The sequence below is a fragment of the Panthera onca genome, chromosome D2, assembly GCF_046562875.1.
Source record: "Panthera onca isolate mPanOnc1 chromosome D2, mPanOnc1 haplotype 2, whole genome shotgun sequence".
In the NCBI taxonomy this organism is placed as follows: Eukaryota; Metazoa; Chordata; class Mammalia; order Carnivora; family Felidae; genus Panthera; species Panthera onca.
This window is the reverse complement of record NC_138349.1, coordinates 32,393,529-32,410,487: the sequence shown is the minus strand read 5'-3', so window position 1 is coordinate 32,410,487 and position 16,959 is coordinate 32,393,529. Positions and strand designations below refer to the sequence as shown.

The 16,959-nt window shown below is 36.1% G+C and overlaps 2 protein-coding genes across 3 annotated transcripts in view; one reads left to right on the top strand and one right to left on the bottom strand.

Annotated features, from left to right (window-relative positions):
• Positions 1-13,130, top strand: part of ZNF518A (zinc finger protein 518A) — a 52,996-nt gene extending 39,866 nt beyond the window's left edge. The window contains exon 6 of the transcript XR_013550538.2: positions 1,435-13,130. The gene's annotated coding sequence lies outside the window, so the exon portion shown is untranslated. The remainder of the gene's footprint in view (positions 1-1,434) is intronic.
• Positions 13,131-13,385: 255 nt separating this feature from the next.
• The window catches only part of BLNK (B cell linker), a 74,981-nt gene continuing 71,407 nt past the window's right edge, over positions 13,386-16,959 (bottom strand). The window contains exon 18 of one of the 2 annotated variants that reach the window (XM_060643072.3): positions 13,386-13,781. In XM_060643072.3, the coding sequence (XP_060499055.2) occupies positions 13,662-13,781 (120 nt within the window). In that variant the 3' untranslated portion in view covers positions 13,386-13,661. The remainder of the gene's footprint in view (positions 13,782-16,959) is intronic. The other variant, XM_060643073.3, reaches the window with a different exon arrangement.

The following is a 16,959-nucleotide window of genomic DNA, read 5'->3' as shown; positions in this document are numbered from 1 at the left end:
TCTTGGATTACTAATACTAATTCTGTCAGTTTGGTTTTCTAGGGAGAAGATGCTGAGTTTGGAGTGCAAGAGGTTTATGAGCAGTAATGCCTGGGAAAAGTTAAAGGGGAGAGAACAAGACTGAGCAAAAAAAGCCTTGAAACCATAGTACAGACACTGGTGAAAGAAAAGGGTTTGTGAGTGGAAGTAGAATTGGGTATAGAAAGCCTCAGACTGCCATGCATTGCTGATAGTCAGCCAACTCAATGAATGTATTATGTCAAAGACTTTCTATTAGAGGAATTCCATGTTGAGCAGAAATGGCAAGACTGAAGACTGTCTAGGGAGAGCATCGACTTGACTCAAAACCCAAGGCAGATTTTATTTTATTTTTTTAAATTAAATTTATTTAATTTTACATCCAAGTTAGTTAACTTATAGTGCAACAATGATTTCAGGGGTAGGTTCCTTAATGCCCCTTACCATTTAGCCCATTCCCTCTCCCACAACCCCTCCAGTAACCCTCTGTTTGTTCTCCATATTTAAGAGTCTCTTATGTTTTGTCTCCCTCCCTGGTTTTGTATTATTTTTGCTTCCTTTTCCTTATGTTCATCTGTTTTGTGTCTTAAAGTCCTCATATGAGTGAAGTCATATGATATTTGTCTTTCTCTGACTAATTTTGCTTAGCATAATACCCTCTAGTTCCATCCATCTTACAAATGGCAAGATTTCATTCCTTTTGACTGCCGTGTAATACTCCGTTGTATATATATACCGCTTCTTCTTTATCCATTCATCCGTCGATGGTCATTTGGGCTCTTTCCATACTTTGGCTATTGTCAGTAGTGCTGCTATAAACATTGGGGTGCGTGTGTCCCTTCGAAACAGCATACCTGTATCCTTTGGATAAATACCTAGTAGTGCAGTTGCTGGGTCGTAGAGTAGTTCTATTTTTAGTTATTTGAGGAACCTCCATACTGTTTTCCAGAGTGGCTGCACCAGTTTTCATTCCCACCAGCAGTGCAAAAGAGATCCTCTTTCTCCATACGCTCGCCATCATCTGTTGTTGACTGAGTTGTTAATGTTAGCCATTCTGACTGGTATGAGGTGGTATCTCATTGTGGTTTTGATTTGTATTTCCCTGATGATGAGTGAGTGATGTTGAGCATTTTTTCAGGTGTCGGTTGGCCATCTGGATGTCTTCTTTGGAGAAGTGTCTATTCATGTCTTTTGCCTATTTCTTCACTGGATTATTTGTTTTTTGGGTGTTGAGTTTGATAAGTTCTGTATAGATTTTGGATACTAACCCTTTATCTGATATGTCGTTTGCAAATATCTTCTCCCATTCTGTCGTTGCCTTTTAGTTTTGCTGATTGTTTCCTTCGCTGTGCAGAGGCTTTTTATTTTGATGAGGTCCCAATAGTTCATTTTTGCTTTTGTTTCCCTTACCTCCAGAGACATGTTGAGTAAGAAGTTGCTGCGGCCAAGATCAAAGAGATTGTTGCCTGCTTTCTCCTCGAAGATTTTGATGGCTTCCTGTCTTACATTGAGGTCTTTCATCCATTTTGAGTTTATTTTTGTGTATGGTGTAAGAAAGTGGTCCAGGTTCATTTTTCTGCATGTCGCTGTCCAGTTAGTTGTTCCAGCACCACTTGTTGAAGAGACTGTCTTTATTCCATTGGGTTTTCTTTCCTGCTTTGTCAAAGATTAGTTAGCCATACGTTTGTGGGTCCATTTCTGGGTTCTCTATTCTGTTCCATTGATCTGAGTGTCTGTTTTTGTGCCAGTACCATACTGTCTTAATGATTACAGCTTTGTAACACAGCTTGAAGTCCAGGATTGTGATGCCTCCTGCTTTGGCTTTCTTTTTCAAGATTGCTTTGGCTATTCGGGGTCTTTTCTTGGTTCCATACAAATTTTAGGATTGTTTGTTCTAGCTCTGTGAAGAATGATGGTGTTATTTTGATAGGGATTGCATTGAAGATGTAGATTGCTTTTGGTAGTATTGACATTTTAACAATATTTGTTCTTCCTATCCAGGAGCATGGAATATTTTTTTCATTTTTTTGTGTCTTCTTCAATTTCTTTCATAAGCTTTGTATAGTTTTCGGTGTATAGATTTTTCACCTCTTTGGTTAGATTTATTCCTAGGTATTTTATGGTTTTGGTGCAGTTGTAAATGGGATCGATTCCTTGATTTCTCCTTCTGTTGCTTCATTGTTGGTATATAGGAATGCAACCGGTTTCTGTGCAGTGATTTTATATCCTGCAACATTGCTGAATTCATGGATCAGTTCTAGCAGTTTTTTGGTGGAATCTTTTGGGTTTTCCATATAGAGTATCATGTCATCTGTGAAGAGTGAAAGTTTGACCTCCTCCTGGCTGATTTGGATGCCTTTTATTTCTTTGTGTTGTCTGATTGCAGAGGCTAAGACTTCCAATACTCTGTTGAATAACAGTGGCAAGAGTGGACATCCCTGTCTTGTTCCTGACCTTAGGGGAAAAGCTCTCAATTTTTCCCCATTGAGGATGATATTAGGGTTGGGTCTTTCATATATGCCTTTTATGATCTTGAGGTGTCATCCTTCTATCCCTACTTTCTTGAGGGTTTTTATCAAGAAAGGATGCTGTATTTTGTCAAATACTTTCTCTGCATCTATTGAGAAGATCATGTGGTTCTGTCCTTTCTTTTATTGATGTGATGAATCACATTGATTGTTTTGCAGATATTGAACCAGCCCTGCATCCCAGGTATAAATCCCACTTGGTCGTTGTGAATAATTTTTTAAGGTATTATTGGATCCGGTTGGCTAATATCTTGTTGAGGATTTTTGCAACCATGTTCATCAGGGAATTTGGTCTATAGTTCTCCTTTTTAGTGGGGTCTTTATCTGGTTTTGGAATCAAGGTAATGCTGGGTTCATAGAAAGAGTTTGGAAGTTTTCCTTCCATTTCTATTTTTTGGTACAGTTTCAAGAGAATAGGTGTTAACTCTTCTTTAAATGTTTGGTAGAATTCTCCTGGAAAGCCATCTGGCCCTGGACTCTTGTTTTTTGGGAGATTTTTGATTACTAATTTGATTTCTTTACTGGTTATGGGTCTGTTCAAATTTTCTATTTCTTCCTGTTTCAGTTTTGGTAGTTTGTATCTTTCTAGGAATTTGTCCATTTCTTCCAGATTGCACATTTTATTGGCATATAATTGCTCATATTGTCTTATTATTGTTTTTATTTCTGCTGTGTTGGTTGTGATCTCTCCTCTTTCATTCTTGATTTTATTTATTTGGGTCATTTCCTTTTTCTTTTTGACCAGACTGGCTAGTGGTTTATCAATTTTGTTAATTCTTTCGAAGAACCAGCTTCTGGTTTCATTGATCTGTTCTACTGGTTTTGTTTTGTTTTGGTTTTTGGTTTTGGTTTTGATGGCATTGATTTTTGCTCTAATCTTTATTATTTCCTGTCTTCTGCTGGTTTTGGGTTTTATTTGCTGTTCTTTTTCCAGCTCTTTAAGGTGTAAGGTTAGGTTGTGTATCTGAGATTTTTCTTCCTTCTTTAGGAAGGCCTGAATTGCTATATACTTCCCTCTTTTGACTGCTTTTGCTACATCCCAGAGATTTTAGGCTGTGGTGTTATCATTTTCATTGGCTTCCATGTACTTTTAAATTTCCTCTTTAACTTCTTGGTTCACCCATTCATTCTTTAGCAGGATGTTCTTTAGTCTCCAAGTATTTGTTACCTTTCCAAATTTTTTCTTGTGGTTGATTTTGAGTTTCATAGCGTTGTGGTCTGACAATATGCACGGTATGATCTCAATCTTTTTGTACTTGTTGAGGGCTGATTTGTATCCCAGTATGTGATATATTCTGGAGAACATTCCATGTGCACTGGAGAAGAATGTATATTCTGCTGCTTTAGCATGAAATGTTCTGAATAGATCTTTTAAGTCCATCTGGTCCAGTGTGTCATTCAAAGCCATCGTTTCTTTGTTGATTTTGTGTTTAGGTGATCTGTCCATTGTTGTAAGTGGGGTGTTGAAGTCCCCTACTATTATGGTATTATTATCAATGAGTTTCTTTATGTTTGTGATGAATTGATTTATATATTTGGGTTCCTCCACCTTTGGAGCATAAATGTTTACAATTTTTAGGTCTTCTTGGTGGATAGACACCTTAATTATGATATAATGCATTCTTCATCTCTTATTACAGTCTTTATTTTAAAGTCTAGATTGTCTGATATAAGTACAGCTACTCTGGCTTTCTTTTGTTGACCATTAGCATGATAGATGGTTCTCCATCTCCTTACTTCAATCTGAAGTGTCTTTAGGTCTAAAGTGGGTCTCTTGTAAATAGCATATAGATGGATCTTGTTTTCTTATCCATTCTGTTACCCTATGTCTTTTGATTGGAGCATTTAGTCCATTGACGTTTAGAGTGAGTACTGAAAGATGTGAATTTATTGCCATTATGTTTCTTGTAGATTTGAAGTTTCTGGTGGTATTCTCTGGTCCTTTCTAGTCTTTGTTGCTTCTTTCTTTCTTTCTTTCTTTCTTTCTTTCTTTCTTTCTTGTCTTTTCTACCCTCAGAGAGTCCCCCTTAAAATTTCTTGCAGGGCTGGTTTAGTGGTCACGAACTCCTTTAATTTTGTTTGGGAAACTTTTAATCTCTCCTTCTGTTTTGAATGACAGCCTTGCTGGATAAAGAATTCTTGGCTGCATATTTTTCCAATTCAGCACATTGAATATATCCTGTCACTCCTTTCTGGCCTGCCAAGTTTCTGTGGATAGGTCTGCTGCAAACCTGATCTGTCTTCCCTTGTAGGTTAAGGACTTTTTTTCCCTTGCTGCTTTCATGATTCTTTCCTTGCCTGAGTATTTTGTGAAGTTGACGATATGCCTTGTTGATGGTCGGTTTTTGTTGAATCTAATGGGAGTCCTCTGTGCTTCCTGGATTTTGATGTCTGTGTCTTTCCCCAGGTTAGGAAAGTTTTCCCCTATGATTTGCTCACATAACCCTTCTACCCCTTTTCCTCTCTCTTCATCTTCTGGGACCCCTATGATTCTGATGTTGTTCCTTTTTAATGAGTCACTGATTTCTCTAATTCTTAAATCATGCTCTTTTGCCTTAGTCTCCCTCTTATTTTCTGCTTCATTGTTCTCCAGAAGTTTGTCCTCTATATTGCTGATTCACTGCTTTGCCAAGGTAGATTTTAAAGGAACTAACAGTTGAAGGTTGTCAGCAAATTGCATTCTTCACAGATGAAAGCCAAGTTTTTTCTTAATGGGAGAGCCAAGGAGTACACCTCCACACTGCCACCCTGGGGTAATGTCAAGTAGTGTGACATTCATGTCTCTGGAGTCCCAGAGGGGAGGAGAAGAAGAACAGGCAAAATATTTGAAGGAGTAATGATTGAATTTTTTCCTAAATTTTATGAAAACTATAAATCCCAACATCCAAGAAGCAACATGAAGCTCAAGCAGAAAAAGAACAACAACAACAAAAAACCATACCAAGGCACATCATAATCACATCCTCATAATCACAAGTGATAAAAAGAAAATGTGAAGAGTGGCTTGAGAAGAAAGAACATACTTTACATATTAGGAATCAAAGATAGAATTACTGCAGACTTATCATCAGAAGCTACATAAGCCAGAAGACAGTGGAATGATATATACAAGGTACTGAAAGGAAAAAGAAGTCATCCTTGAATTCTTTAGCAAAATTATTCTTCAAAAAGATAAAACAAAGACTTCACATGAGAGAAATCTAAAATAAGTCATCACCAGAAAAATTGCACTATCTTAAATGTTACAAAAAACTCTTCAGGTGAAAAGAAAATGATGCCAGATGGATATTTATTTACACAAAGGAATTAAGAGCACTGGAAATGGTGAGTATATGAATAAATATAAAAGACTTTCCCTTCTTTGTTTAGGTTCTTTTAAGGAGAATTAAACATTTAAGGCAAAAAATAACATTGTGTTTATAGTATGTAGAACTAAAATGTATAACAGTAGCACAAAGTCAGGGAAAGGGAAGTGGAGATACACTATTGTACTTGAAGATAGATTGTGACAAGTAAATTAAGTATATTGTAAACACTAGAATAGCAATTAAAAAGAACAAAGAAATATAGCTAATAAATCAATAGTGAAGCTAGAATAGATTTAAAAAGAAGTTCAACCCACTAGAAGGCAAGGAAAATGGGAGAGGAAAAATATGCAGGATAATTTAGAAAACAAATAGAGATAGTAGATTTAAGCCCAATCATAATAATAATTACATTAAATATAAATGATATAAACATTCCCATTAAAAGTTAGAAATTGTTAGGATAAAAATATGTAGACTTGAGAGAAAAAAATAAAACTAGGGATAAAAATATCTGTTCATTAAGAAGATGCAACAATTCTAAAATTCTATGCACATAATACAAAAGCTTCAAAATATATGGACCAAAACTGACAGAATTACAAAGAGAAATTCACAAATCCACAATTATAATTAGCTATTTCAACTCTCTCTCTCAGTAGTTGATAGAACAACTAGGCAAAAAAAAAAAAAAAAAAAAAATTAGATTAGTAAGGACATAAAAGACTTGAGCAACAATACCAAACAACTTGAGCTAAATGACATTTATAGAACACTCCATCCTGTACCTTCTTTACAAGTATATATGGGACATCCACTAGATCATTCCAATTTTCAATAAATTTAAAAGAATTGAACTCATGCAGACTGTATTTTCTGTCTACAACAGAATTCAATTGGAAATCAATCTCAGAAAAAGATTTGGAAAGTCACCAGATATTCAGAAATTAAATAGCACTTTCCTGATCAACCAATAGTTTAAAGAAAAAAAAATCACAATGGAAATTTGAAAATGTTTTGAAGTTAATGAAACTGAGAAAACTGTATTAAAATTTGTGGGATGTTTTAAAGCTGTGCTTGGGTGCAACATTTCAGCTTTAAACAGTTATATCAGAAAATAATAAAGGTTTAAACTCAATTATGTAAGCTTCCATCCTAGAAAGCATGTAAAGAAGAGCAAATTAAACCCAAAATAAGTAGAAGGAAGGAAATAATAAAGGAATCTGTGGAAGTCAATGAATAGCAAACAGACAAACAATAGAGAAAATTAATGAAAACAAAACTTGGTTCTTTGGAAAGAATATAAAAATGATAAACCTTTAGCTGGACTGAAAAAAATAAGAAGATATATATTACCAACATCAGGACTGAAAGAAGGGACATTATTACAGACCTTAGAAGGATTATATGAGGATATTAGTATCAAGTTTATGTAAATTTGGCATTCTATTTGAATTAGATAAATTCTTTTGAAGACACGAATTAACAAAATACATAGAATAAATAGAAAATCTCAATAGCCTATATCTATTCAAGAAATTGCTTTCATAATTAAAAACCTTCACACAAAGAGAACACCAGCCCAGATGCCTTCTTGGTGAATTCTATCAAACATATTAGGAAGCAATAGTATTGGTAATATACAAATTCTTTCAGAAAGTAGAAAAGAGAACATTTTTACGTCATTTATGAGGTGATCATTCCCCTAATACTAAAACCTGACAAAGACATTAGTCCTTTATGAATGTATATGCAAAAATACTTAACACTGTATTAGCAAATCAAATCCAGCAATATATAAAATGGACAATATATCATGATTAAGTAGGGCTTACTCCAGGGAAGCAAAATAATATATTCACAATACATGTATTTGTCAAGGGAGTTATATCCAGAATATATAATATATTCATATAACAATAAAAAGAAGACAAACAACCTTTTATTTATTTATTTATTTATTTATTTATTTATTTATTTATTTAACAGAGAGTGTGTGTGTGAGTAGGGGAAGGGCAGAGAAAGAGGGAGAAAGAATCTTAAGCAGGGTCTATGCCGAGCCTGATGCAGGGCTTGATCCCATGATCCTAGGAACATGACCTGAGCCGAAATCAAGGGTCAGGTGCTTAACTAACTGAGCCACCAGGCGCCCCTTTTGTTTCTTTGTTTAGTTTTTTGACAACCCAATTTTTCAAATGGGCAAAAGATTTGAACAGACCTTTAAAAAAAGGAAAATATATACACATGAAAAGATGTTCAATATCACTAGTCATCAAGAAAATTCAAATTAAAGCCATAGTGAAATACTATTATATACCTGCTAGAATGATTAAAATGAAAATACCTATAATGTTAAGTGCTGTGTAGAGTGTGGAGAAGCATAACTCTTATATATTGTTGATGTCACTGTAAAATGGTGTATCCACTTTGGAAAACACTTTGGCAGTTTCTTACGAAGTTAAACATGCACTTTCTGTGTGACTCAGGATTACTACTCCTAGGCATTTATTTACTTAAGAGGAACTAAAACATATGTTCACATAAAGTCTTCCACACAAATGTTCATAGCAACTTCAATCATTTCAAAAGCAGAAACAATCAAATTCCATCAATGAATGAATAGAAAAACAAATTGATGTATATCCACATATTGGCAAACTACTTAGCCATAGAAAGAAACAACGAGTGATACACATAATGATATGGATGAATCTCAAAAACATTGTGCCGACTTCCAAGTCCTGGAGTATCTTTTTCTGGTGTTTCCTTCCTTTCCCTTCTTGGTCCGTTCATACTAGGCTGGAACCTCAGCACTTCAAGGCCTAGGTTAGCCCAATGGCCACTCTGCCTCCAGCCTTTCAATTTTCAACTGTACCTTGTCAGAACAATCTTCATAAAACACCACTTCCTTATGTCATCATAAAAACCAAACAAAAATGTAAAACAACTGGGGTTGTGTTAACATTTAACACAGTTCTTCTAATACCTTAGCCTCCAGAATATTTTCTAAGATTTTTTACCAGACAAATAAAATAAATTTTCCTAAATTTGAGCCCATATGTGAATGTAAGTCTTCTGGCTTGTTCTGATACTCTATTCAATGAATTGCCCTTGAGACTCTTAGAACTATGTGGTCAAGAATTAACACAGGTCAGCTCTCCCTACAGACTTTTGTCTTTTGGTCAGAGGCAGTGCCAGTCTTCCAGGTATCCAGGCTTGAAACAGTAGAGTCAGTGGGGACTCCTATTTCACCCTATTCCTCTATGCAGTCAGTTAACTTTCCTGTGTTAATCCTTAGACATTTCCTTTACATCTGTTTCTTTATAGGGCTCTGGTCACTGCCAGAGTTTCGGCCTATGTCTTCTCACAATGGCTTCACTGCAATAATCTTCACATTGTGTCTTTTGCCTTTAGACTTACAGTGGGGTATTTGAGGCTTCAGCTATGGTAATAGCATTTGTTGAGACCTAGTATGTCCTAGGTATTTGTATATATTATTCTCATAAAAAACCCTGCAAGGGAAGTAAGAAAAACAAGTTCATTGAGTACTTTGTTCAAGATTACACGGCTAGTGAAGGACAGAACCAGCAAGATTAAGACATAGGCCTAAGTGGCCCATGTATAGGTAAGAAAAAGATAACAGGTAAAATTTCATTTTTTTTAACATTTATTCATTTTTGAGAGACAGAGCATGAGTTGGGGAGGGGCAGAGAGAGAGGGAGACACAGAATCCGAAGCAGGCTCCAGGCTCCAAAATGTCAGCCCAGAGCCCAGTGCGGGGCTCAGACTCACGGACTGTGAGATCATAACCTGAGCTGAAGTCAGCCGCTTAACCGACTGAGCAACCCAGGTGCCCCATAACAGATAAAATTTTAAAGTTTTGCGTTTGTCTAGGGGGAAAAAGGGGGAGACAATACATTGGAGGTAACAGGCAAGTGCTTTTAAGTAGGGACTTTTATTTTACTTACATGATTTTCTCTCAAGGGTTATTCTAATTGTCTGCCGTTATTTTAAGTGCATTTATCATCCTGGATAAAAGTTCTATTTGATATTTTTATAAAATGATGACTCCAATTTCAAAAGATACTTGAGTGGCTATTTGGTTGCCTTCAAGGTCTTGAGATTATTTGTGCATTTCATGTGTCTGACATGCATACTGACAGACATACAGCAGACTCAGTGAACGTTGGCTGGTTGGGTGAAAGAATAATAATGAACACTTTCAACTTTTACAACATTTAGTTCACTCATTAAACAAACTCATAAGGTAGGTTGCATTATCATCTCCATTTTACAAATGAGGACACCAAGACACAGAACTTGCCCAAGTTCACACACTCTATTATTGGTGGAGCGTGGATTACAAGCAGAGACTGAGGCAACTCACTCTCAAGCCCCTGCATTAAACCATAGTAGTATCCTGCTTCTTGGCTCATGGGAGAGTTACATCGCTCAGGTTGTTAGTAGAATAGTATATCCATCTTGATGCTTCACATTTTAAGACGTAGGGCAAGGTCCTTAGCCTTGGATCTCTGTACCCATGGTCCACTGACAGGCCCTAGGGGCCCATGTATCTCATGAAATTTGATTACAGTTTGTGTGTCCCCATAAATGCATATTTCCCTGGGGGAAAAGACCCATACCTCTCATCAAATTCTTGAAGAATCTTGTAATAACTACAAGATTAATCACCATGGATATAAAGAAATATTTGGGAATTTCTTGAGACAAAATTAAAATTATTAAATGCTCAAAGATACTTAATAGGTCAGTTTATTTGAAGGATTGTCTACATTTTATTTCTGCAAAGGAGACTTTGGTTAGGGGACTAGAAATTAATATTTATTAGGCACAACTAAATGCCAGGTATTAAACATATATTAGCTTATCTTAGTTCTTGTACCATTACCAAAAAGATGCTGTTTTACAATGTAGAAACTGAGGCTTAGAATGGTAAGACACATACCTGATAACATACTGGCAAGTGGTAGGACTGGGGCACCCAGAGCTAACTCTGAAGCCAATATCACCCCACTTCATGGTTAGACACAGCTGCTAAGTGCCAAGGGCATTTGGCACAACTAACCTTGCTGGGAGACAGGTTTTTAGTGATTTCCTTGCAACCCTGCCTAGAAATAGTCTATCATATGGCATCTTAAGTCCATTTTGAAGGACAGAAGTTCAGTCTGGCTTTAAGATCATGTCTCATGTGGCCTCATGTCTCATTTACATCTCTACATTCTGTTCTCTGGGATTCATTCCCGTGTAGGCAAGTTTGTCACAGCTGCAGTGGGAGCGGTTTAGCTCCCAGAGTGCGACGTGTCTGAACCACTGACCTGGATGACTGGTTAGAGCATACTTCAGGCTCCTCATGGCCACAGGCCTATGCTTCCCATCTCTGTTGTCCATTTGAATATACAAACAGTCCTCCTCCTACTTCAGCTGCAGTGGACTTTGCAACATCCTTGAAACACAAAACAGGAACTCTAGTGGTTTGTTTCCTTGAGCTGCTATACAATGTTCTTCTCCTTGACTGGTGGCTTTTATTCCACCGCCTGGTTTGCCTGAAAATCTCCCTATGCAAAACCACTTGTTTGTCAAGCACTGCAAATCACAGATAGGGCCTTTGAGATCTCTTGAAACTTTTCTAGTCTCATAGAGTAGCCTATACCACCGGTGCAGGAGGGTTCTAGAGAAGTAGGTACGGCCCTCCTGCAGTGTGCTCTTGTAACAGGTGGAAAGGGGAAAGATTGCTGTCTTGGATTGAGTGTTTCTCCAGCTTTGGAGAGAAGTGAATCCTCAGCAGAGACTGGCTTAGCTCCCAGAAATTCTCCCAGTCTCTGCTCCAAGAAACCTATCCTAGCAGTGCTGAATGTCAGTCGACTGGATTAGGATGATCTCATGGCTATGCTCCTTCACCTGGCTGGAATAGGCTACCTGGGGGAACAGAGTGGGGGCGGATCAGAAGAGGATGTTGTGGAGCCAGGATCATCGTGGTAGCAGCAGGAATTAGTGAACATTTACTTAAGTAGAAAAGCATTCCATATAACACTGAGGAAAACTAAAACAGAAACCTCATACTTCACACTACAAATGGATGATTTGTTTTACAAAAGATAAATCCAGTTTTCTTTAAATTGTGAATTATCTCTGCTAACATTCTAAATGATTCTATTGTTTTCCTAAAAGGAGAAAAAAAAACCTTTCCAAGTAAAATTTCCAAAGCCCATTTATATTTGATTTTATTGTCAAAAATGTGTATAGATTGTTCCCTAGGACTACCATAAGAAAGTACTACAAATTGGGTGACTTAAAAGAAAGAAAATAGATGTTCATTGTCTCCCAGTTCTGGAGGGCTAGAAATCTGAAATCAAGGTGTCAGCTTGGCCACGTGCCCTCTGAAACCCTTGGGGGAATCTTTCCTTGCCACTTCCTATCTCCTGGGGGCTTACTGGCAATCTTCAGCACTCCTAGGCTTGTAGATGTATCACTCCAGTCCTCTGTCTTCACATGGCATTCTCCCTGGGCATCTCTTCATATAGTCTTCTCTCTGTGCATGTCTGGGTCTGTGAATTCCACCTTTGTATAAGGACAGGTGGATTGGGGCCCACCCTAATAGCCTCATCTTAATTTGACTACATCTGTAAATACCTCTTTAGGTCATATTTTGAGGTACATTTAGGGATAGGATTTCAACATATTTTTTGGGGGGGGGTACAATTCAACCCATTATGACAGCTAAAAATGCTATTATATGAAAGCATATGACATTTAAAAAATACAGTTATCTTTACAAGTGAGTCTGTGTGTTACTCTGAAATATTGCCTTCTAACCTTTCAAAATAGTTTCAGACATTGCTGTCTTATTCAGTGATCAAGTGTATTCCTCACTTAATTTATTAGATTTATCTTAATTAGCTGCCTTATCATTTAAGTGCTGCCTAAAACGTATGAGAATAAAAAGCTTTGATATGACAAAATATATTACATTTCTGGGATGATCTAAGGCCTTGGATGTGACTGTTCATAATGGTATCTATTTTATTCCTTAGTGTTCATCAATGTCTGCTTTTCTGCCCTTGTTCTGTGCGATGTTTCCCTAGGCTTTTAGTTTAGTTTTGTTCTCACCCCACTTGGAATCTCAAATCAAGCTTAGGGGTCCACTTAATAGACATGCATCAAAGAGGGTATAATCAAAGAGGATAGACCAAAGCTAACAACCTAATCATGGACAAGAACTTCTAGAAAGTTCATATCTGTATACATCTCCCATGGTTGGGGGCACTCACAAAAAGGAATATTACATCCCCCTTAATTTGCACTTATAAATATTGTACATTATCTATATCGTATTTTCTACACATTAAAAGTTCAACCAAGACATAATTGTCAAGCATTGGCAGTAGGCATTACAGTAGTGTACCAGTGACCATTGTGGTGGCCCAAATTTCCAGCAGCCCTGTTTTAATCCAAGAGTATTATTTTCTTATTTTGAAAATAGAGTGTTATTTTCTTACATGACTAAAAAGACTTTACACCTGTTTCTTTTAAATAAAGACATTTATTTAGAGAATTTTAGTAGCATGATAACGCAACCTCACCAAATATTCACAGTTCATCAGGTCAGACAGTAGGACAAGTCCGCGTGAGCTTCTTATAAAGATATGGGTGACCACCTCAATAGCTGTCTCCATCTTCTATCTTATTAGTGGATGGTTCATAATCCAAAATATGAAGTTTTGGGGCTTTTTCTCAAAAGTAGAAATAAGGAAAATGTCTGAAGCAATGATGTTGACCTTTTTCAAGAAATCTATGAAACTTTAACTGCATATTTCAATCTTGTCCAATCTTTTGTATTATTCTGATTGTCGATAAGAACCAGAGGCCTATGTTGATGATTCTTGATAATTTCAGCAACACTTCCAAAGTACTAGAGCAAGAAAAGATAAATGAATTAAACATTGGAATTCACATTAACTTAGAGCTCTGCTCCTCCCATCTTCTCCCACTTTCTCAAGTTAGTCAAAGTTACTAACTAGGTCTCAGCAGACATTCTACCCAAAAAAGTCTAATTTAACAAAGGGTGTAACACTTGAGGTGGCAAACTCTGGCCTTTCTTATATTTGGTAACACTAAAAACACTGGCAGCCTAAATTAGTGGAACCTCTTAGAGAAATTACTTCATTGAGTTATGATGCAATATTTTAATAGTTTTTTATTTGGTAACAAGTGTAAAACTGTCACACACTGAGTTTCTCTACATTTTTACAAAACATAGACTATCTGTTATGTTGCATAAATCTTAGATATAAGGACTGATGTAATAAATTAACCCTAGAATTTGGTGTCAGAAGAACTATTTTCCAGATTAATCCATGCTTGTTTTATTTTGTTTTCCTTTTTGAATAAAGAAGCTTTACAAATTCTCATATTTCCATTTCTGCTCTAGCTCCCAGAGCTAATTAATAATTAATTTAGAGGTAATTAATAATGTAATCCATGCCAAGTTCTTGCCATAGATATTTATTTTCCCAAATTTTAATTCCTATTGTCTATGGATTTTAAAATATTCTTCTGGAAAATTATCAATAGTTGAAAGGAACACAAAATAAATATAACACAGAACAGGAAATGAAATGCATTGATTATAAAAAAGTGCTATGAGCTCACAATCATAAATAAATGCATTTAGAGTCATTTTCAAAAAGGTAGTTATTGTTTTGTCACACTGCCATAAATTTAGTAATTATTACCAATTGATTTTATTGTATTTTAATTTTTCATATAAAGACAAACATCCAGAATTAAAAGTTTTTAGTTATTTGAATACCTTCTAAATATCTATATATTGAATAAAGTATTCAGAATACTGGTCAACTTTTTCAAATGAAATACCAGTTGTCTTTTAGATAATTGGCTATCTGAATATTAGGTCAGGGAGGAGAGGTAAGAGACAGGGACCTTCAAGTATCTTCAGTTTTTATTTCTTAGCTTTCTCTTCAATCACTCAGCTCTTTGTCAATCGCCAATGAAATCAATGATATTCATTCTGTTTGCTTGGCATAGCATGTTGTTAAATTGAATGCAGTTGGAAGTTAAATTGATGGACGAAAGAACCAGGAAATGGAATAGCACAATCTCTTTTAAGTGGATTCCAAGCAAAAGTGTTCTGAACCCAGTAAACACAGGAGAGAGTTGCTGTAACTACGCAAACAAACATCTCAGTCTGTCATTCTAGTCCCTGAATATTTTTGAGTATTTCTTTGTTGGAGTGTTTGGGCATTTGAAATGTTTGAAATATGGAGTTGAGGTGAGTTGAAATGTGTGAAGTAGGGAGCAGAGTTGAGAGTTGAAACATATTGGATGTAGAATGAGCATAACTTAGTTGCAATTTCCCTTCAGTGCTTTTTTTTTTTTTTTTTTGTCTATAGTAATTCATTGTTTTTGAGATATTCATACATGGACAGAAAAACAAACTGTTTGATAACTCAAAATCCCATGGTCCATAAAATAAAGCAAATAGATATCAAAGCTATAAAATTACTCAATACTGTATCTATATAATGCCAAAACAACTGCATAAAGTAGTTGAACAGTTAATCAATTGGTTTCTTTTTCTACGCAAATATAGGCAAACAGACTTTTCACAATATCCATATGGTGGACATCATGTAACCAAAGTTTTAATTTTACATTAAGATGTTCAGTATATGGGAGAAATAACCTTTTTATTGTAGATAACTTAAGAGTTTTAATGGACTCTGTCAGCACTTCCAGATACCATTATAATAATATGCTTTTTCCCCCTTTTTTTTTCTTTTTTTGGTATCTATAGGGTGGATATGTAGGGAGTGATAGTGATAAAGACTCTTTAAGCCAAAAGGAATCACTATTTACCAGAGTTTCCTTAGCAGGACAAGAGAGTCCAGAGTCCCTCTGAGAGTTCAAAATATATGAGAGAGTTTCAGGAGTTCTAAACATGACAGCTCCCTCACCTACCCTTAACCCTCTTAAAGAAGTATTGGACCATGGCCTGGGGAGGCTTTAGAATGAAACCATCCATCCAAAGTCACTCTGCCCTACTGGGATCACCATCATCTGCTACCAATGATTACTAATGAAGAGCATCTATTTTGAAAGATTTATCAGATAAAGGTTTCAGTGAGAATGACGTTTTTTTCTGAGTAGGAAAAAGCAGACAGTTCTGTTAAAATTTAACTGGTTTTATTTAAAAAAAAATTTTTTTTTAACATTTATTTATTTTGAGACAGAGAGAGAACATGAACAGGGGAGGGTCAGAGAAAGAGGGAGACACAGAATCTGAAACAGGCTCCAGGCTCTGAGCTGTCAGCACAGAGCCCGATGTGGGGCTCGAACCCACAGACCGTGAGATCATGACCTGAGCCGAAGTCGGATGCTTAACCGACTGAGCCACCCAGGCGCCCCCCCTTTTTTTTTTAATTTTTTTTTAACATTTATTTATTTTTGAGACAGAGAGAGAGAGAGAGAGCATGAACAGGGGAGGATCAGAGAAAGAGGGAGAAAGATTTAACTGGTTTTAAATGATAATGCAATCTATATTTTAAAACCCAAGTTTGGTCTTGATCTATGTTTTGTGTCTTCAGTTTCAGGGCTTTTTGCATTTTCTGATTATCTGAGACCTTATTAAAGGCAAAATAAAACCCCAAACTATAAAACTCCTAGAAGAAAACAGGGGAAAATTTTCATGAGATTGTATTTGGCAATGATTTCTTGAATATGGCACCAAAAAACACAGGCAACAAAACCAAAAATAGACAAATATGACTACATTAAATTTAAAAACTTCTGTTCATCAATGGTCACAATCAAAAGAGTGAAACAGCAGTCCATAGAATGGGGGAAAATATTTGCAAATCACCTATCCGACAATGGTTTAAAACTTAGAATATATAAAGAACTCCCACAACACAAAACCAAAAGATCAAATAACCCAATTTAAAAATGGGCAAAGGACTTGAATAGACATTTCTTTAGAGATGATATACAAATGAAAAGATGCTCAAAATCACTAATCACCAGAGAAATTCAAATCAAAATCCCAGTAAGATATCACCTCTCACCCATTA